The sequence below is a fragment of the Ursus maritimus genome, unplaced genomic scaffold (genome assembly GCF_017311325.1).
Source record: "Ursus maritimus isolate PB19 unplaced genomic scaffold, ASM1731132v1 scaffold_14, whole genome shotgun sequence".
In the NCBI taxonomy this organism is placed as follows: domain Eukaryota; kingdom Metazoa; phylum Chordata; class Mammalia; order Carnivora; family Ursidae; genus Ursus; species Ursus maritimus.
In genome coordinates this window covers 26,342,315-26,364,491 of record NW_024423786.1, presented here as the reverse complement: position 1 = coordinate 26,364,491, position 22,177 = coordinate 26,342,315, and the positions used below count along the sequence as shown (strand labels likewise).

At 45.4% G+C, this 22,177-nt stretch overlaps 1 protein-coding gene across 1 annotated transcript in view; it reads right to left on the bottom strand.

The window, feature by feature from the left end:
* ADAMTS9 (ADAM metallopeptidase with thrombospondin type 1 motif 9) overlaps nt 1-17,971 on the bottom strand; it is a 155,999-nt gene extending 138,028 nt beyond the window's left edge. Inside the window, exons 1-3 of the mRNA XM_040628590.1 lie at nt 17,857-17,971; nt 16,871-17,262; nt 11,648-11,810 (exon numbers count right to left, since the gene is read on the bottom strand). Coding sequence (XP_040484524.1) covers nt 11,648-11,810; nt 16,871-17,262; nt 17,857-17,971 — 670 coding nt within the window. The remainder of the gene's footprint in view (nt 1-11,647; nt 11,811-16,870; nt 17,263-17,856) is intronic.
* Between the last annotated feature and the right edge of the window lie 4,206 nt (nt 17,972-22,177).

Here is a 22,177-nt window from a genome sequence, read left to right as displayed (position 1 = left end):
TGACGGCCACCTCCCAGGCCCCTCTGTGATGCAGCTTGGGGTCTGCTTGGCCAGCACTCTCCAGAAGTAAAATGTGAGCCACACATGGAAATTAAGCATCTCTAGTAGCACGTTTTAAAAACATCAAGAGGACCAGATGAAATTAATTTTAATAATATTTTTCTATTTAACCCAATAGATCTAAAATATTATCATTTTAACATGTGGCACTAGCCACATTTCAAAGGCTCAGAAGCCACATGGGGCTGCCGGCCACCATCTAGGAGGGTACATTTTAGGTGTCTGCAGAGTGAATACCAGATCCAACAGGCTTATTCCAGATGAGTTTGGGCTTGGGACTCCAAGGGACCTGCGTTGAAATCCCAGTTTCCCCACATTCCATCTGTGTGACTTCAGGCAAGTCATTTAAGTTCTTTTTGCCTCAATTTCCTCACCTGTGCAATGGGGATAATAATAGTTTCTCCCTAACAGGGTGGTGGGGAGGATGAAATGACCTCATACTCATAAAGTAACGAAACAGGGCCGGGGCAAAATGCTCTAGGGGCGTTGGCTGGGGTGCCTCGTGACTGAGGCTGAGCACCCCGTCAGCCTGCCCAAATGAAGTGACTTTGGGGCTTGCTGCTATCTGACACTTCACAGCTGCTGTAGGTGGCCTCAGGCTCCATGTGGTGCCTGTGGGGGGTCCGAGGCATTACTCCCCTATCAGAGATTAAAGAGCAGTTGGCGCTGGAGCTCTTTAAAAAGGCTTCTAAGCAACTCCTAGGGAGCATATCTCCCACATTCCTTTGATACATGTCTCCCAGTTTACACACCACAGCCTACAGTACAAATCTGTTCTCGTCCTCACGTCCATGCTTCAGCCACCACGGAAACGAGGGGTCCCAGTGGGAACCCTCTCCAGCCACAAGCCACCTTCCTACAGCACCCTGGCCCAGCTCAGATATTTAGTTGTACTAAATTCAGCTGTTGCTGTGACAACTTCAATCCCCTAAAAGAATTAAAAGCCTGATATCTTTCTCTATGGCATGCACATATCTTCTTAAAGGAGCTTATTAGTTTATTCTTAATTATTCTTACACATAAAATAAGTCCAGGGGTCCTCCCACATCTCATATGAGTCGTACCTGGGAACATCGTCGTTGCTTCTGCAGACAGCCTCTCCTTGATCAGCATCTTGGGAAGAATACAGGACTGGGAAGTAAGAGGCCTGCGTTCAGGGCTCCATTCTTCCTTTGCCCTAGCACCAAATGATGAATACCTTCAAGAGGCTCAGCCTGGATCCTCTGATCCACAAAAAGAGGGACTGGAAAAGAAGTTCTCTCTAAAAGTTCCTTCCAGTACTAAAAATTTGTGAGTTCTTATCTTTTACAAGATAAAAGTGAATAATGCTGAAAAATGAAGTCCTAAGATTCAAAACGGGTCAAGCCTACCTCTCTTGGTCACTGTCACTCCTAAAAAGGGTATCAAAGAAATAATCGAACAGCAGGCAGGGTGGGAGGGTAGAAGAGACAGAATAACTCCACAGCAGAGAGAGACCCACAGGAAACAGGTGGGTGGCAGCGATGCCCAGTAATGGGAAGGGAGCTGCGGGGTGTGCACCTCCATTATTCACTGCAGATTTTCTCTTTCAGACCTGCTGAAACAGATCATAGTTGCTGAGAACCATTCCCACTCTCTCTAATCTAACGTGTTACAGTGGAATAGCATCAAATGTGAGAATCAGGAAAGTGGCTTAAAAGAGAGAAAACAGAGCATAATCAGTTACCTCTGGAAAAGCCTTTTATTGCCCCCAAAGCACAGAACAGGAACTTAGGACTAATGGAGTCATGTGTTCCAGTCCATGTCCCCCAGAAGTGTGTAGTCATTCAGGGCTGAATCTCACACTACTAATTTCTTCTGTGTCTGCCTCTGTCTCACTGCCCTCAGACTTTCTCTCCCTGTGGGCACACATGTGCCAAAGAACAGTTACTCTTACGTATCCAGGACTCTTTGTAACTCTTTTGTAACTCTTTTCACCCACAAGCCAAGAAAACACGTTCCCCCCATAAAGTACACTGGCTTGAAATGGAAAGTTGTGTTTCTAGGTACCAACCGGAAATAAAAACAGCAGCAGCATCCATTTCTTTTGGCACAGAAAATGGCTCTGAATAACGAGTTCTAAATAAGCCTATCCCAGCCCATCTCTCTGCACCTGCGTCTTGGACAAACTCCATGTTGCAATTCCTGCTATGTTTTCCTGCGATGCCATCCTGTGAAAGTATGACATCCACAGTGCACAAAATACATGCAAGAGAGTAGGGAAGCCATGTATGAAAGACGTGTGTGCAAATTAACAGAATGAAAAGACAAGCTGAGAGAAAATACTGGCAAACCACATATCTGATAGAGGACTTGTATCCTGAATATAAAAAGTACTCTCAAACTTTAATAAGAAGAAGATAAACATTCCAATCTTTTTTAATGGGTAAAAGATTTGCTCAGACACTTCACAAAGATACATGGATGGCAAATAAGCATATGAAGAGATGCTCACATCATTAGTTATTAGGGAAACCTAAATGAGATAGCACTACACACCTGTTACAGTGGCTAAAATTAAAAAACAAAAACGCACAAAATACTGACAATCCCAAGTGAAACTGGTACTTTCATACCTTGCTGGCAGGACTGCAAAATGGTACAGCCACTCGGAAAAGGAGATGGACAATTTCTTATAAAGTTAAACATACACTTACCATATAAACTAGTAATCTCACCTCTCAGTATTTATCCAATGAAAAACAAACAAATAAATTTATGCTCACCCAAAGATCCGTATGCAAATGTTTAGAGTGGCTTCACCTGTAGCTGCCAAAAACTCTGTCCCTCAACCAGGTAATGGATAAGCAAAGTGTTGTCTACCCATACAATGGAGCACTACTCAGCAATAAAGAAAAGATAGATTGCTGACAAAGGCCATGAAGTGGATAATCCTTAAATGCACTAGACTTAATGATTCTATTTATATGGCCTCTGGAAAAACCCAAACCAGAGAGATAGAAAATAGGTGGTTGACTACCAAGGACACCAGGACTGATTCTCTATCTGAACTGTGATGATAGTTACATGACTATATGTATTTACCAAAACTTGCAGAGCTACATATCAGAAATCATGACTGCTGCTGCATGTAAATTATGCCTAATAGAGAAATAGAAAGAAAACACTAGATTATATTAATGGAAAGTGAAAAGATTTGTAAAAAAAAAAAAAAAATTAAATCGTCACAGAAAAACTCTGAGGCCAAACCCATCCATATGAACTTTTTCCAAACTGTACAGGCCAACTGCACTTTCAACACCCTCCCCTGATTCTAATGTCCCGTGAGGGATGGGGCTCAAGAAATAAAATAATAATTTTACCAACATTTTCCCCTTCTTGATGTTGCTCCTTCTCAAAGTCTGAAGCAAAATGATAGAAATAAGCAGGATTGATGACAGGTGACGTGGAAAAGCCCTGACGTGGGGCTCAAAGTAAAGCAGGGAGCCCTCATGCTATCTCCGGACCCAGAAGCTTTCCAACAGTGCTCAAGGGAGGAGGCAGGAAAGCCCGTCATACAACAAGGAGTCCTAATCCCAGGCCCAAACCTAACTTGCCACTTGACAATTCCCAATTGCAAACTGACTCTCATTGGCTTCAAAACAGAGGTTAGTGAAATCCTTGAATGGTAGATAAAGCAGGCTTAGTAAATACTGTACATTGACAATCTTTCTATGGGTAGATTAAAAAAAAAAAACAAAGAAAGAAGAAAGACAGTTATCAAGGTATTCTAGATAAAAGGTCAAAATACAACCTAACCATGCTGTCTTTTGGGGCTCAATGAAATGACTCTGATAAGTGGCTCATTCCTGGTAGCTTTGTTCTTGGTACCTACTCTGGGTTTAGGCCTGCTCTTCCAAATGGCTGCAAAGGTGGCGTGACCTTACAACAATGAAGATGAATCAAGGAGTAAAAGTGGAAAGGGGGGAAAAAAGACCATGAGAGCAAACATAAACTGGAGGGAACACAGCAATTTAACAAGGATGACACTGGCAGCCAAGTGAAAAGTTATTTAAGAGACAGAACAGCTGGGGCGCCTGGTGGCTCAGTCAGTTAAGCGTCTGCCTTTGGCTCAGGTCATGATCCTGGGGTCCTGGGATCCAGCCCCGCCAGCAGGGACTCTGCATCTCCCTCTCCTTCTGCCTGTGCTCTCTCTCTCTCTCTCTGTCAAATAAATACATAAAATTAAAAAAGAGAGAGCGAGAGAGAGAGAGAGACAGAACAGCCAACTGCAATGTGTGGATCATGTTTCGATCACAATCTAAACAAATGGACTTTACGAAGGTGTTGCAGGGACAATTAGGAAAATTTTAACATGTGTCCTATGTAAGTTACAGGGAGCAATTATTGCTGACTTTGCTCAGCATGGTGTATCTACATTGCAGTTACATAAGAACATATCCTCATTTTTCAGAGATGTATACGGGAGTGTTGAGACAGGAAATGTCATGATACCTGCGTTTACTTTTAAATACTCCAGCAAAAAGAAAAAATAAAAAGCAAACATGGAGAAGTCTTTGCTCTCATTAAGCGTAGATGGTGTCTTTCTGGTGGTTCATTTTACTATTGCCTCTACACATCTTTGTGCGCTTAAAGACGGTCTTAATAACATGCATTTTTAAAGACATGATGAAAAAAGCTAAGTCATACATGAGCACAGATGAAAGAAAAAAAAAAAACAGTTCCTGTATTAGAAGTTTCTTTTCTACTCTCCTTTATTTTGCTGTAGTATTGCACTATTAACGCTGAGGTTTTAAAAAAGGAATATTTTTATATAAATGCCACAAAGAAGATAAAGCTAAGGAAACAGTCTTAAGAATTCAGTTATTCAAAACAGTAATCTTCTTGGAGTTGCTTATGTTGGCTATTTATTAGATACAGTCATTTAAGAACATAAAAAAGAGAAAAAAGGTATAAAGACTGATGAGGAACAAATAAGGGTCAGTGACAGGACATGAAGCCCAAACAATAAACCCCACATGGTGGAACTATCTTTAAAGGTTTCAAACCAGCCCCGGGTTTGAAGGCTGGCTGTTTCCCTTACACGCTGTGGACATGTTCATTCACCTTTCCCAGTTCAGCTTCCTTATTTGTAAGCGGGAAGAACTGGAGCATCCCCCTCCCAGAGAGCTGTTGCAGGAGTGAACAAAATAACCCATCACGGGCTTTCGCACTGCCCCACACATGGCTCCTTGAACGTTGCCAGTTGCTACGCTCACAGGTTGAACGGCTAAAGGAAAGGATGTGGAGATCCAGAAATTGTGTGGGAAGGTGTAGGCAGGCTGGCTTCTCACAGAAGTAACTCATTAGCCAACAACCACTGACCTGCTTGAGCCCAGGCAGGACCGTGGGGTCAGCCAAAGCTTCTGTCACAGCCTGGAACCCTCCAGCCACCCCAGAATTGTTTACTTAAAACTCCCCTCAGAGGTCTGTCCTTCACTCTGTCTCTCACTCCATTTGGGCCCAACTATCGGGCTGCTAATCTAATCAGCTAATCTATGCTAAATTATTAATGGGATCCCAGAGGTTAATGGGTAACAAGTACGCTCTCCAACAGAGGCACATTGGAGACGCAAGGCCTCAGCGAGGCATTGGAGTCTTGGTGGGAATTCTGGGTACCAGGCAGACCTCCTCCAATCCAATCAAATTATAGGCAAGCATATGAAAAGTCCTGCTAGTGAAAGTAATCCATATACGAATGTAAATGAATCAACAAAGCGCGGAGCAAAAAACCCTCTGAGTAGACCAGGACAAAAGGGCTGTGGAAATTGGTATGTTTTTGAGGTTTGTGTCCTCGGGCAAGCCAACTTGATGGACTTGTCTGCAGATGGCAAAACGTAGGCTGAGGTAAAGATTAAAATATGCAATCCACGTAAAGCACTTGGAACAGTGCCTGTCGCACAATACGTGCTCAACAAATGGGAGCTACTGCTGATATCATCTAGGGACTCCATTAAATGGAAGTATAAGACACTGTGAAAACTCAAGTGAAAACGATTTTCTGGATAGCACCTTGTATTCTCAGTGTAGTCAGGCCCACAGGGCAGCACACTGGAATTAGATCTGGGTTCGTGTCAGGCCCACTTCCTACTAGCTATGTGACTTTGGACAAGTTGCTCAGCCTCTCTGAGCTGTAATTTTCTCAAACGTAAAAGAAGGGCAATAATACATACCCTATACTGTTGTTGAATGGATTATAAATGATAATGTATGGAAAGTATGTGACCCCAAATGCACATAAGACCCTAACAAAGAATGTCTTTAATTATCATCTTGTATTTTCCAGCCTTTATGACTATACCCTTGGGAGTCCTACCAACAAGTGATAGTACATTCTCACGGACAGTCTCCAGTGCCTCACACTTAATGGAGACTAAGCCATGGTAAACCCAGCGTCAGTTCAACATGCACAAGGCACTTTAGCAGGGCTGAGACAGGGCCTCAGCTTTGACCAGGCGCATTGTCCCACAGAAGCAGATACAAGGCAGGATTTCTATCTGTCTGGTTACACAGACTGTCTCATTCAAAAAAAAAAAAAAAAAATGCATGAGACGATGGCTCAGCTGTTGGTCCCTGGTCACAAGGGCCATGTGCTACAAAATAACTGCATGCCAGTAGCCCTATTTCTTTTTAACTGTATTTTCTGATTATAAAACGATTAGAGAATTATGGCAAAAATAGAATATAAAATAAAAAGATAAATGTTGCCTATGTTCCTGCCGACCAGAAATAATATTGTTAATATTTCTGTACATATTGCTTCATACTTTTTCTTTAAACACACATGTGCCACCACACAGCTATCCTTTAAAAAAATGAGATCATACCATTTACACTTGCTCATCACCTGCTTGTTCACTTAAGACATATATATATATATATATACATACACACATAAATCACACACACATACATAAATATGTGACAAATTTATACACATGCCAGTGTTAACATAAATCTGTAAGATCATTTGTGTTGGCTGCATAGGAATCCATCAAATGTACCCTCATAAATGAATGGTCTATCCTCCTACTGAAGGATACTTATGTTGTTTCTAGCCTTTTGCTATAATAAACACCACCATACTGAGTATTCTCACACAAAGGTCTTTACACGATTGTCCAATTATTTCCTTAGAGTGGCCTCGGTGGGTCAACAAGTACATAATTTCTAAATGCCTTAAATAAAACAAAAAACCAGCAGGCCTTGCTGAGATGGGAGGGGGAGAGAAGCCTTCTAGTAATGGAAAAAGACTGTCTTTTAGGCTCAGATGAACAAAACAGCCTTCTGTTGGCCTCCCTGACCCCCCACCCCTTTCTCTCTCTCACCTACCAGGAAGCATGTCTATCTCACTGATAAGAACAACTAAATCCTCTTGTGCAAAATTCAGGGTCAAACAGAGAGAGTCTGTGAAACAGAACTTGGGGTTTCATCTGGAAATGCAATGTGAAGGATTAGCAGGAAGTGGCTTATAAAAGCAATAAACTCTCCTGAATGGCTCCCCTGCGCCTGCCACTTGGCCCCCCTGGTGTGTGGGGCAGGCAGGCAGGCAGCTCGATGAACTCTACTGAGGACCCACTGCGTAGGGGACACAGGAGTAACAAGGGCATGCTGCAGGAAAGAGAAGATGCCCCACACCCCATCCTGAATCCTGAGGAACTTACAAACAGGATAAAAATCACAAATAAATGCAGATCCACTCAACTGGCCCAAATGTACACACCCAGACATAACCAATGATGCAAAACAGAGACACTGTAGGAAGGGCAGCCACTGGGCCAAGAGACACTTGCAATCAATGTATTTTTAAAATGCTGCATTAGGTTCAGAGAAAATAAGCAAAGAGAAGGGGGCTCTTGGCCCCATCACTTGCTGGCAGGGTGACATTGGGCAAGTCCTTTATGACCTGGTTACCAAGAAGCTCTAAGCTAAGCACAGGAACCCGATTAGCTTTGAGTTTTGGCATTGAATTTTCCTTTCTTGCTGTGTTGTTTCAACTTCTATTTTCATGACTCTTCTTTTTAATCTCCCATTCAGTGATTGTCTACCATCTGCTAAACACTGTCCTGGGAGCTTTCATTATTTCCTACTCATTTAGTCCTAACTACACCCTTGAAAGGTATGTGTTATTCTTACTTTATGCTCTAAAGATGCTTGAGGTCACACAGCTGACGGGAATAAAGACGGTTCCTGGTTTTTTCCTCATGGCACAGAGGAGTTCGGAAATACGCTACGGCTGAATGCACACATGAATGAATAAATTAAGCTGTTGACTCCCTTCTAAACCCATGCAATTTTCACTAAATAAGACTCCTTCTGCACATGTCATTTTAACATAAGTTATCTCAGAATCTGTTTTTGAAAATCAGACATACATCAAGAATCAGAAATGAGCAGGACTCAATCCATTAGTAGGCAACAGCGAAATAACAGCCACAGTGCCTACTGCTGGGCAGGATCCCATTCCTGAGCAACTAAGGGGTACACCCAGCTCAGCAGTGGACTTGCAGGGTCCTGCTCCAAGGCTAGGGCAATCTTAAACTGTGATGGGTTGGTGTTGAATATAGAGCTGATCACTCCCGGAAACAAGCAACTTAACGTCCCAGGACGATAGTTTGCTCATCCGTACAGAATTAGCCTGTTGGCCTAGAGCTAACTACTACGGTTTCCTCCAGAAAATCTTCTGTCATCCTATAAGACATAGAAAACATAAGACATGAAGAATGCCAAGTCCAGGGCAAAACAAGAGGTCAGGCCATGGATAGTGGTTATTGCCTTAAATCCCACATTAGCAGGGACTCTCACATTTAGCTGAACTTCTGGGTCACGTGGAGCCCTCAGTAAACCCACTGATCTTTCTCCTTCTCACTAGCCTGACAGGGAGGTTGTGTGTGTGTGTGTGTGTGTGTGTGTGTGTGTGTGTGTGTGTTTCGAGAACCTGTATTTGTATGAAGCTCCCAGGATACTTCTAAAGTTTACCCTTGGCTACCAACCACAGCTCTGGGGGGAAATCCATTGCTGACTGGATTAATACTTGTAGAGGATATTTTCTGCTCTGGCCAGAGGGACTTCTCCTCTCCCCCCCCCACCTACTTTCACTCCCTGTGCACAGGCTACCTGGTTTTGGATGTTTCCGTGACCTGCTGGTCCATCCCTGTAATGGCTGCTGGTGAACTGTGCCATATTCCAAAGTTCTTTCCAACTGTTCTGAGCCTCCTGCATCTGTATTCAAAGAAGGAGTGCAGAAGCAGCTGGAAGAGAGAAACCACAGTGGCAGAGTCCAGCAGCAACCTTTGGAAGAGCCAATCAAGACTGCTGGGCTCCTGATTCATCACATGGGGTGAAGGAAAGGCAGCCATATTGGTCACTGACAAGGACATACCCGAAGGAAAACTGAAAGTTGGCACAAGTGACCTGGACGGTGGCACATAAAGGCCCCAATACCAAGAAGGACTGGAACCCAAATAACTTCTTTGAAAAATTAAGGCAACTTCTGTTGTCCTCCATTTTCAGAGTTCCTCTTCTTTGTGTTTGTAACAGGACTTTGACAATGACTTGTCCTCTAGCCCAGAAAATCAAACGTCAATTGACTTAGGTAATTAATTTTTAAAAAATGAACTTTAAGGACTTTTTGAATAAGAGTATTAAGTAAGACTTCTCTCTCTCTGTCAGACCCAATGCACACACACATACACATCACACCTGCACAGAGAAAATGGATCATGGGATAAGACAAACATAGGCTGTCGTTATGGAGTAGCTGGGAGGTCTGGGGCAAGTTGCTCATCTCTGCTTCCCTGCCAGGAACGATGGGGGTAAGAATGGCACCTGCCTCACGGGGTTATGGTAAGCATTCAGTAAAGTAGTGTAGGTACGGTGCTTTGCACATTGCCAATATAGCGCAGGACCTTAATAAATGGCAGTTTTTTAAAAAAGAAAATGTTGGTTTGCTGCCACTTTAGGGCTGAAGATTATCACAAAGTGCTGCTGTTCAATAAACTGATCAATGAACATACTACCTGAGTATCTTCTGAATATATATTAATAAGATAGAAGGGGAGCAATCATGTTTCCTTTCTATCACATGCCACATATAGGTTGATCCACGTATGTAAAATAAGCACTTGCTAATTCAGATTTGGGAAGTCAAGAAGGAAAGGACAATGTTCTCACTAGCATGGTCCAAAAAATGGGATACACGTCTTGCCATTACGCTCACTGGTAGCTGGCAGTCTTGGCACTGTGCCAGCTGCTGGGACTATTGTACACTGCTCTCTCAGCCCCCCGTCGCACCCCTTGGCTCTTGAGTGAGTCTAACTGACGTCATATTTCAGTATTCCATTTAGTCCTGCGAGGAGGAACATAGAGCTAGCTGGGCTACAATGCTCCACCCTATGACCTGGCTATTCCAGGTTAAAAGTAGCCAATGTTATCTTTTCTTATTTAGAAATAATTCCAGGAGGGAATAGGATACCACAGTCTGTCACAGAGGAAGAATCTGATACAAATATAAGATGAAACAAGTGATTGTTTGGGAAGCATTTTAGGAAACTCTCTGCTGGCTTCGAATTCTTATTTGGAGATGCCAAAAAGACCCTGAAAAGTTATTTAATTTGGAGAAACAACTTTTTAAAAATATGGAATAGGGAGAAGGACAAGTTTTAGAAACATAAAGTTCAAGTATTAAAAAAAAAGAGTATTTTAACAAACATCCTAAAACATGACCCAACTGAGGGACAATTTCTAGTGACAAGCCATCATCAGAGAGAAAGTAACCAGGCTTCAAAGACAGTGGCAGGTTGCCTCAAGGCTGTAGATTGAGAAACATCCACAAGCATAAGCTTTCCGAGGGGCCCAGAATGACACAGGCCGGACAATGGCCAGACATGTCAGCACAAAGCCTCAAGGAATGCGTCCAGCATGGAAGGAAAGCCAGTGTGGACACAGATGCATTTGACCGAACCCTGACAGCACAATCCACACTTCTAGTCCGCTATTTCCTGAAGCCCTAGAACAACAGCTGAAACTGAAGTTGATAGGAAAAACTCCAATGAACACACAAAAGGTTTTTTTGAGTTCCATTTATGAGACTTTTTCATAACCCTAAACAGTAAAAAAAAAAAAAAAGAAAGAAAGAAAGAAAGAAAGAAAGAAAGAAAGAAAGAAAGAAAGAAAAATCCCAAATGAATAGAAAACACCAAGACACCCAGGGAGCACAAGCCATTGCTAACTGAGGATATGGCTGTGAGAGCCTGAAGACACTACTAAAGCCGAATCCTAAAAATGAGCAACTTCAACAAGAGGCAGCTTCGCCCACAGTGAGCCTGGAGTGAGATGAGCTCCTATTGGGGCTTTGTTGGTTCTTAGCTGTGCAACTTTGGACAAGTTACTAAACCTCTCTGTAGCTTCCACATACGCGCCATGGGAAACACCAACCTCGCTTGAAGACTGAGTAAAAGACAATGTAAATGGTAGCATCTTGCAGTCTGTGAAAGAGGTACATGTTTGTAGTATTGCCACTGACCCATCTCACAGAGCTGGGGGCTCTGCCGGAGCAGGGAGGAAATACCTGAGGTGTCACACGCACGCCTTCCTGTCGAGGGCTCTCTGTGCAGGGTGCTGTGCCGGTAGACGATGTGCGGTTTGTTCTGGCCCTCTTCATCTTCTTGCTCGTCAATGGACAGTAGTGGTTCAATAAAATAATCCCCATCATGGGACCGGAATGTGCCCAGCTGAAAATGAAGAGAGATGAGGGGCTGATTTAAAAGAACTCAACCACAGGGAGGGCAAGAAAAATGGAACACTGTTAAGTAAAGCAGCTGGCTTTCGCCCCGGCCCCTTCCTCCTGAGGGCTACTGGGACTGAACTCGCTGCCCACCTACTCGGAGAAGCGGTTTCCTTTCACTCCGCCAGGGCAGTACCTTCTCCTCGAGCTGACTCGAGTTTATCGCACCTGCTGTGCAAATCTGTCTCTAAGAAATCCTTCCTTGGTGCCCAAATTCTAATCATACTCACTTTTTACGGGCTGTTCCCAGAGAGTGTTTGTGCCTGTGAAGATAGCCTGGAAACTCAGGGACAAGTGTGAGCTCCAGAGGGGAAAGCTGATCTATGGAAGCCTTATCGTTAATTCAAATTCCAAAAGCAGAGACTGAGCACAGGCGCTCCAAGTGGTACCCCCGTGACACTGGCAGATGAGTCTCTGCACACCCCTTTCCTTGGCAATAGGGAGTGAAACGGTGCAAGGCTTGGAATCGGGCTGCCCTGGGTGCCAGTCCCAGCCCTGGCACTTACCTGCCCACCTTGGGAATGTTCCTTAACTGCTCTGAGCTTTGGCTTCCTTGTCAACTGGGGACCAACGTACTTATTGTAAAGGCTTATTGTACAGACTAAATGAGATAATGCACGGAGAGCGCTTAGCAAAGTGACACTTTGTAAGGGATTAGAACACCTTAGTGGCTCTCTGTGTTGCTGTGTTAGCCTCTAACCACCAGGATAGAATGTATGTAAGTACCTTGAAATGGGTAACTCCCTCTCCCCTTCCCACATGCCCACAAGATGGTAAATGATGCCTCAAGGTTGAACCACCCAAACCACATACCCAAGAGCACTAAAAAGTTGCCCATGCCTTGCAGTGGGCAGTCTTTAAAGGAAGAAATCAAGCAGAGCCATTTTACCTTCCCCTAGACACAATGGACATGACTGTCCTCGAATGCTAGTGGTAGTTGCTAGTGGTAGTATCGGCAACATCTGGGAGTTTTTTAGAAATTCAAATAATCACACTCCACCCTAAATTTGATCTACTGAATCAAAATCTCTGGGGGGTAGGGCCCAGGAGTTGGAACGTTAATGAACACTCCAAGATATTCTTATGCACAATAAAGTTTGGTAAGCAGGAGGCTGAGACACTGGGGTTTCCAAACCTATCTAAACTTCAAAATTGCCTGGGGACTTTAAAAAAAAATGAGATTAGTGGCATTACCCCATACCTGCAGATCTGGAATTTCCAGGGGTGAGGTCTAGAATCTATATTTTTAAAAAATCCTTCCACGTGATTCATGAGCCGCTGGCTTAAAGGGAGGACAGCTCTGGTGTAGTCAGACTAAGAATAGCTGGTTTCCAGAGAAGAAGAGGTTTAACCCATTTATTCTCATGCAGGCACTTCTCTCTGTTTTAAATATACAACTCTGGTGTTCTCTGAGCACAGAGCAAGGAGCTTACTACGTGTGAAATCTACCAGAGACAGGCCATAAACACTGGGAAAGAACCAGGGAGCTCATCTGGTGGTGATCTGGCACCTTTAATTAGTAAAAGGGGAAACTAAGTCCCAGAGGGAGGAAGTGACTTTCCAAAGTCCCCCTTAGTGATACAGAAGCAGTTGAGTGGGGCCAGTACTGAATCTAGAACTCGGATATCCTGATTTTAGTCCAGTACCTTTTTTAAAAAAAACTTTAAAAGTCTCTTTAGGAACACAGACCCAGTCTCTGGCTCACGGTTAGGAGCATGGGTCAGAAAGACGGGATGGGAACCCCAACTCTGGCACTTACTAAAGACCTTGAGCAAGCCTCCGACTCTCCAAGCCTCAGTGTCCTTCCTCATCTGTAAAATGGATTGTTTTGAGGATTGGGCTGTTGCGAGTGGATGGGATGAGATAACGCACACAAAAAGCACTTATGCAGTGCAAGACGCATAATAAGAGTCCAATAAATGTTATCTGTATGATGCCAAATTAATTTTGTCGTCAATTCACAAACGACATGTTTGATGTTTGATGAATGTTCGATCACAGAGTCATCTTTTCTTGGTTACAGTGACCATTTATTCCAACATAGGTACTAAGCGCCTACAATAGACACAGGTACTAAGGCTCCAACATGGGAGAGAAATGCACTGATGCTGACCCTGCTGCCAAGGAACGGGATAGATCGTGTGTACCAAGAACCATAATACAAGGGAGCACATACTAAGCATCATAAGAAAGATAGAGACAAGCGTCTGTGAAGGTAGAGAGGGAGAGATGACAGCAGTCTGAAGGACAAGTTTTCCTGGGGAAGAAGCTATGTAAGTTACACTTTTAAAGGAAAGTAGGATTGGAGCATGTGATGCTGGGGGAGATGACCAAGTAAACCCAAAAGCCCAAAGGCAGTAAGGTAGGACTGGGATGGGAGAGAAATTCGGAGAAAGGAGCAAAAGCAGATTGATTGATACATAGGATTGGTGGAGGGAAAGCCTGAAAGAAGAGCGTGGCATGTGGGTGTCCAAGGCGTGAGAAGACACATCATAAATGGTCTGAACTGTCAGAAGAAGGAGATTGTAGTTGTTCCCTAAGCAGTGGGGAGCTACTAGGTAAAGGGAGTGAACAGGGGAGTAACGTGATCTTGCAACTAGTCGTCCTTAATCTGTTAGCAGTGTGTGGCAGGGATTAGAGAGGAAAGACTGAAGGAGAAGCCAGATGGAAATATTTCTTAGACAACAGTACTAAATGAGAGAGGAGCAGAGAAATAAAGAGGTCTAGAATTAGGGTAGTGCTTGTTCAGACCAGGTGAGAGACACATCTAAGATCGAATTCAGGAAAAATAACTAGTGGGGTGTGTGTGTGTGTGTGTGTGTGTGTGTGTGTGTGTGTGTGCTGGGGTGGCAGATTGGCATTTTTAGATTCACTCTAAAGAGTGAAAGATTTCCTGGGTGGGCCACTAGGAACGTCATGATCTTACTGGTATAGAAATGGTAATGGGAAGTCCTAGGAAGAATGATAAATTCCAGAAGGAAGACAAAGGGATGCAGGGTTTGGAGCTAGATTAAAGGCTGAAGACAGAAACACCCAGTGCACTCATCTTTAAGACGTATTCTGGACTTTTCCCTCCCGGAAAAGGCAGATTGCAAATTAAATGCAATATGAAGGGGGTTATCACAATCATTTCTGAAGTCCTGGCCCTCAATTCCCTAAGGTACCACTTGCAGTTCCACGTGCGAGTTACCACCCAAAATTGCCAACTGAAATCAAGGTACTGCGCAGCAAAGCATTTATACTACTGCTGGGGCCACTCAGCGGGGTGTGGAGGCGGGGAAGGAGGAGGAGTAAAGGTTGTTTACAAACTTTACGTACAGTCTCTGCCCCATCCGTAAAGTTCTGGAATTGGGGTTTACAATCTTTGGATCTAGGGGCGTTCTGATGACCTGGGTTCCAGTGCCGGACTTATGCCCACCCTGGCCATAACCTTTGGAAGAATAGAAGGATTCCTGCGCTTTGGCCCTAGGTCTTGGGGCAGCGATGACTCACCACAGCACCCCCTTACCCCCCCGTGCGTCAAACTGCCGTCTCCGCCCACCCCCAAACAACCTCAACAGCTAGCGGCAGCTCCGGGTGCTTTGCTGGGGGCTGGAGGCGCTCAACCCCATGCCCGTATCCCAGCAGGATAAAACCTTCCCCATCCCAGTCTTCAGGCTTGCCTCGCTCCCCACCAGACCCTTCGGACACTTCCATAGAACAGTGGAGATGGATGCGACATCCAGACCTTACACTGAATCCACCAACAACGAGAGCAGAAGGGGCAACCGAGTGCCCCGGGTAAGTATATGTGCTCCGCCTTAGAAAAGGTGATGGGGGAATGTGGGTCCTCAGGGGAAGAGTATACGCATCACCAGGGCGCAAGTGCGCGCAGCGCGTAGCGCTGGGAGAACTTAACCCGGGAAAGTTTCTGCGTCACACGCGCGGCAAGAACGCACATCGTTTGGGAAAGTCAAGGACCACTTTCGCTCTGGCCAGAACTTTAGAAAAGGTCTTCAAATGTCGGGGGGGGGGGCTGTAAAAAGCGGATGCCATGTGGGACCAACTGGAGACCGAGTCGGGTGAGGGGAGGTCAGGAGGGGGTCGAGGTATCCCCTGGGAAAACCTGCTAAGTGCGTATTTTGCAGTGCAAGGAGGTGGCCAGCCCGCGCCCACTCGCCCTCCCTCTCCGGGGAATCGTGCGTTGTAGGCTCTGTCTTTCGATTCTGTGGAACCCCTATGCGTGGCAGAAAACCTAGAAGTACCGAAATCTCGTACGGGCAGCTTCTCCAGGCTCTCCCCCACTATTTCTGTTTCTTGGGGCCACCCCGCCAGCAGGGTGCAGAGTCGAACTGCGCCACACCCCCACTCCCAGTTTCTACCCTAATTCAAAGCGTCCGGGGCAGGCTCCGCCCTCTTCCCCGCCCCCGGAGCCCTCGGCCCACCCTTCCGTTCCTGGGACGGACCTGTTCCCTGTCAATCCTGTCCAGCCTCAGGGTTCCTGGCGCGTGAAAAAAGGCCCAGAGAAATCGCCGGGACTCTAGATTACGCACAGCCCTCCACGACACACAGAAGAACTCCCCATACCCGAGGCTGGGGATCCTCAGCCCACACCCCTGACTCAAGACGCGCCAATAAGGAGTCAGGTCCTCCCTGCGCTCAGCTGCTCCGCTCCTGGGCAGCAGGGTTTGCTGCAAGGAAGGACAACTCTCGGAATTTGGAAACCGACTTCCAAGCCGCCTACTAGCGTTGGGCAAAGCGCAGTGGAGCCGAGTTTGGACTCTAGAAAGCTCGGAAACATACCGAACCCCTTGGGGGCGGATACATGCGCTACTCTCCAGTGTAAGCACATGCACTGGGCTTGTCACTCAAATCTCAGGGTGCAAACGAGTTTCTAGCGGATATTTAAAGCCAGAGTGGAAACGGCGCAATGAGGGTCTTAGGCTGGAGAGCAATTAATTAAGCCTTACGGAAATGGGTGAAGAGGCGGAGGGGAGGGGTGGGAAGGGAGGGCTCACACCAACTCACCATTCCTGAGCAGAGGCTGATGACCGCCGTGTGCTCGGACTTGGTATTGACATGGCCTTTGTAGAAGCAATGCTTAAGTTCCGCTTCCTCCTCGGAATAAAACTTTGTCTCATTCTTCCCGGGCGTCCCGAGGAGGGTGACAGTGAACATTGGAGCGATAAATCCGGCATGGGCAGTGAGATTAAATAGAAATTGCTGGCCGAAGGCAGAGAGGCGGTAATGCTCCTGGGAAGAGGTAGAGGAGGAAGCGAAGGCAGGCCAGGGGTCAGAGGCAGCGTTAATGCTCCGTCGCCTTCTTTTGAAGTGCACATTCGTGGAAAAAGGTTCTCCGAGAGCGTTCACTCGGATGGGAGAAGCGATTTCGTATTCGCTCAGGGTCTCTAATAATTTCACTGCAGGGAAAAGCAGAGACATATGAACCAATAATTCCATTTTCCGCACACCAGTTTCCCGCAAGTTTTAATTTAAAATGAAGGGGGCTTTGATCCGGGTTATTTTCCAACAGTTATTTTTGCCCATTTGAGTCAATGCCTTCACCCTCAGCCAATGCACAAATATTTACTGAACACCTACTATGTGCCAGGAATGGCCAGGAACTATGGATACACCATTCGGAAGCAGACAATGAACAAGTCAAAAAATACATAAGATAATTTCAGATCCTGACAAATACCCTGAATAAAATAAAACATGCCACTATCAGCTACCCCCAGTTACTAAGTAACTACCGTTTGGGGCATGGAGGTGGGGAAGGGGAAGATCAAACTACAAGCCAAGAGGGGTGGAGGAGACTACGTTTGTTCTACAGCGGCTCTCTCTAGAAATTGGCTGGAAATGACCTAAAGAAGGGAGAGGCTGTAAAACCGGAGATAATTCTTTCTAGGAAAAGGAGAGCGGCCTCCGCTGCGGGGTGCCCGCAGTCGGACGCAGAGGCTGGGGAGGTGGCGACTGGGGCGGAGGGGTCGCGGTGGCCGGAGCTTCATTACCTTGCCTCGGGTGCAGCCTGTCCTTGCGCACGGCCGCGGCGGCGTCTGGGCTCCCCATCTCGGCCAGGTCCCGCACCAGGAACGTTAGCAGTGTGGCCCAGGATACAAACTGCATGGTGCTCCCCACCCCTCCCCCGTGGCTCCCACCCCCCTCCCTCCTGCCCTGCTTGGCTGCGGCGGCGACGCGAGGCAGCGGCCGCGGTGAGCGCGCGGAGCCTGGCGCCCGCCGCCAACTTTTGACTTTAGGAGTCGCTGAGGTCTCGCCGCGAGGGTCCCGTCTGCGCTCGGCTGAGCAACGCCGCCGCCTGCCGAGAGCTGAGCCGCTCGGGCCGCAGGAGGAGCCGGAGGAGGAGGAGGACTGGGGCTCGGCTGCTCGGCCGCATAATGTCCAGGGGGAGCCGGCAGGAGAAGGCGAGGAACGTGCGCTCCGAGGCGCGCCGGGCGCCCTGTGCTGGCTGGGATAGCCGAGCGGCTTCTTGAATGGGGGGCTGGGGGGGCGGGGGCGGGGGGGGGCGCGGGTCCTCCCCGCTCAAATACCCCGGGTGCCCGCCTCTAGCAGGAGAGGGGAGGAGAAAGCGAAGCGAGTGGGGACCGCCTCCTTTCAGACGGAGTCCCCTCCTCGGCTGCCCGTGCGAGTCTCACAGCCTGCCGCGGGCTGCAAGAGGCGGAGGCCAGAGGCGCCCGGAGCTCTAGCCGGCCACTCGCGCTCCCCGCCTCCTCGTGGAGATCGGCTTTTCTGAGACTCCCTGCCCTGTGGAGGGAGAGCAGAGAAAGTTCTCTCCCTTTCCCGGAGCTCTCAGTTTCTGCCCCTCCACCCCTCTCCTCTCCTTCTCTCCTCTCTCTGCTTTCTCCCTTCAGATCTTTTCCTTTCCTCGCCTTTGCCTCTCCGTGCCGCTCTGTCCCTGTGCCGGTTTTTCCACTGTGGTGTCGCCTCCTGTCCCACTGTGACCCTGTTTCTCCTACTTCTCCTTTTCCTTTTCTCTTTCCTCTCTTCTGTCTCCTTGTTTTTATAACAGCCCTCTCCGTTTTCTCTTTCCCCCTTTATGAATTGCTGTCCCTGTCTCTCCCCTTCGTTTGGTTTCTTACAAGTTAAAGTGGCCCGGGGCCGGAGCGCCTTCCTCCCTCCAACGGTTTCTTACTAGGGACGAGATGTGGCATCTGAGCTCCACTCGCGATCTGATCGCCCTAAGTCAAGAGTTTTAGAGATGGGGTTCTTAATCTGGAAGTTCGGGGTGCGTTTCATATCCACAGTCTTTTGAAAGTTTCGGAAAGCTGTCAAGCGGTTTTCTCCCCCCAACCTCTGTCCCCATCCGGAGAGGGTCAGCTTTTTGTAGGTCCCCGGCCCAAAAAAGGTTAAGATCAGCTCTTGGCCGAGAGAGGGGGCGGGGACTTTGGTGCCCAGACTGCGTTTAGAGATACGGGGTAGAGGGGTGTGAGAGCGAGTGCTAGGGGACAGTCGTGGACCCGGCTGGGGTGGGGGCTGGGGGGGCCTGGGAAGCACTAGTCTGGGGAGGGATTTCTCAATCACTTCTTCCTTTTCGCCAGAGAGATGCTTGGAGTAGTTCAAAGCTGACACTTCAGGCTGTACACCTACCTCCGCCCTGGGATGCAAATTTGGAAGTTAGACAAGCCGGAGCAGGGAGGCTGTGTGTGAGCTGTTGTGTGAGTGAGAGGAGAGGGGGGTGGGGGAGCGAGGAAGGAAGGGGGAGGGAGAAAGAGAGGGAGAATTGTTTAATCCTGGGTGATTCAAAAGTACCTTTTCCTTTACCAACCCTCAAGAAGAAACTAGGGTGTGCTCATTTCACTAATTTCAAGAGGAAGGAAATGGGAATTTCAGTAAAAGATATGACAAATGGATATTTGCCCAATTGTCCCAGAACTGGAGTTTTCTGTTATGTAGTAGGCTGGCACTCTGGATTGGAAATACCAAATACTACCAACACCAGGGACCATATAGCAATATGCTAGAAGTGTCCTCTATTCTTGAAATATTTATGCATATGTTTCTCTCGGTAGAGGGGAAAATGACTTGGTAATTCCTAAAAAATTTGTTGACCCAAATGGACCAATGGTGCCATTGTCTCACTGTATTACTGGAATTTATAATGAGTATAAACAGTATAAAGATGGTAAAACAGAAGCACCTGGAAAGTGCAAAGATTTTTAAAGGATGACATTTAGATCTTTTTCTTAAACCCTCAAAATAATTTTACTAAAACATGTGTCTTCTAAAACACAATCTTTCTTTTCATTATATAATAAAATTCCTCACAATCACAGTATCTGGGAGTTGCAGATTTAGCAAGGAATGGAAAAAAATCACAAAATCAAACTATTAGTTGATTCCAATGGAAAATATCCTAGAACTTTCACTGTAAAATTACTCAAAAATATAGTACTTTTACAGATACATAACTGAAAAGAACAGAGTAGAGGCCAGGAATAAACCCACATATATAGTCAATTGACTTATGGCAAAGAGCCAAGAATATACAGTGGAGAAAGGACACTCTGTTCAATAAATGATATTGGGAAAACTGGACAGCCACATGCAAAAGAATAAAAATGGATCCTTATCTTACACCATCCGCAAAAATCAGCTCAAAAGGGATTAAAGACTTGAGTGTTAAGATCTGCATCATAAAACTCCTAGAAGAAACAGGGGTAAGCTTCTTGATGTTGGTCTTGGTGGTGACTTTTTGGATTTGATACCAAAAGCAAAGGCAACAAAAGCAAAAATAAACAAGACTACATTAAACTAAAAAGCTTCTGTAAGCAAAGGACACATCAACAATGTGAAGAGGCAACCTATGTAATGGGAGAAAATATTTGCAAATCATATATACTGGATAAGGGATTAATATCCAAAATCTATAAAGAGCTCATACAACTTAATAGTAAAAAAAAAAAAAAAAATCTATTAAAAAATGGTCAGAGGATCTGAAAAGACATTTTTCCAAAGAAGACTTACGGATGGCCAGCAGGTACATGAAAAAATGCTCAGTATCACTAAGCATCAGGGAAATGCAAATCAAAACCACAATGAGATATCACCTCACAACTGCTAAAATGGCCATTACTAAAAAGACAAGAAATAACAAGTTTGGTGAGGATATGGAAAAAATGGAACCTCTGTGCACTGTTGGTGAGAATGTAAATTGGTGCAGCCAGAAACAGAGTAGGAAGGTTCCTGTGAAAATTAAAAATAGAATTACCATGGGATCGAGCAATTGTACTTCTGCGTATTTATCTGAAGGACACAAAAACACTAACCTGAAAAGTTATCTGCATCCCCATGCTCACTGCAGTATTACTTACCAATAGCCAAGACGTGGAAGCAACCTAAGGGTCCATCAATGGATGAATGGATGAAGTAATAGTGGTACCTATATAATGGAATATTATTCAGCCATAAAAAAAAGAAGGAAAGCTTGCAGCAATGTGAATGGACCTTGAGGGCATTTTGTGAAGTGAAATAAGTCAGACAGAGAAAGACAAACGCCATATATTGCAACTTACATGTGGAATCTAAAAAAAACCTCCAAAAAACTAAACTCATAGAAACAGAGAATGGATTGGTAGTTGCCAGAAGTGTGGGTAAGGGGTGGGCAAAATGGGCGAAGGTGGTCAAAAGGTCAAAAGGTCAAAAGTTCCAGTTATAAGATAAATAAGTCTTGGGATGTAATGTAGCACAGTAACTATAATTAACAGTATTGTTTTGCACATTTGAAAGTTGCTGAAAGTAGATCTTCAAAGCCATCACAAGAAAAAGAATTGTAACTGTGGGTAGGTATGGATATTATCTAGACTTACTGTGGTGATCATTTTCCAATATCTACATATATCAAAGCTTTATGTTGTATACCTGACACTAATATATTACTATATGTGAATTTTATGTCAATAAGAAAAATAAAGTTTATAAAGGATAAAAAAATAGCACTTTTCAATATTTTCTATTAAACAAATTTTCTCTCAATTTAAACCCTCCTGATGAAGGTAAGCTGACAGTATAAAAATTATTCTAAGTAGCAACAGAATTCTCTGTGTATTCCCTCTGCTTAGCTTCCTTTTTAGACTTGATTTTAAAAGACGACCTCTGTTTACTCTTCTTTAAAATTGCTCCCGATACAAACAGCCCAGTCATCCCTACAAGAGCTGACAAGAAAGGAGAATACAAAGTATCTCTTGGTGACCTCGAGACATGACCAAGAGCCTGGGCTTCTGCATTTCTCACCCTCAGTGAGAGTCGGTTCATCCTTTCTCAAGTGTATTATCTTGCCTCTGAATTTACATCGATAAACAAGGCTTAAAAGTCTTA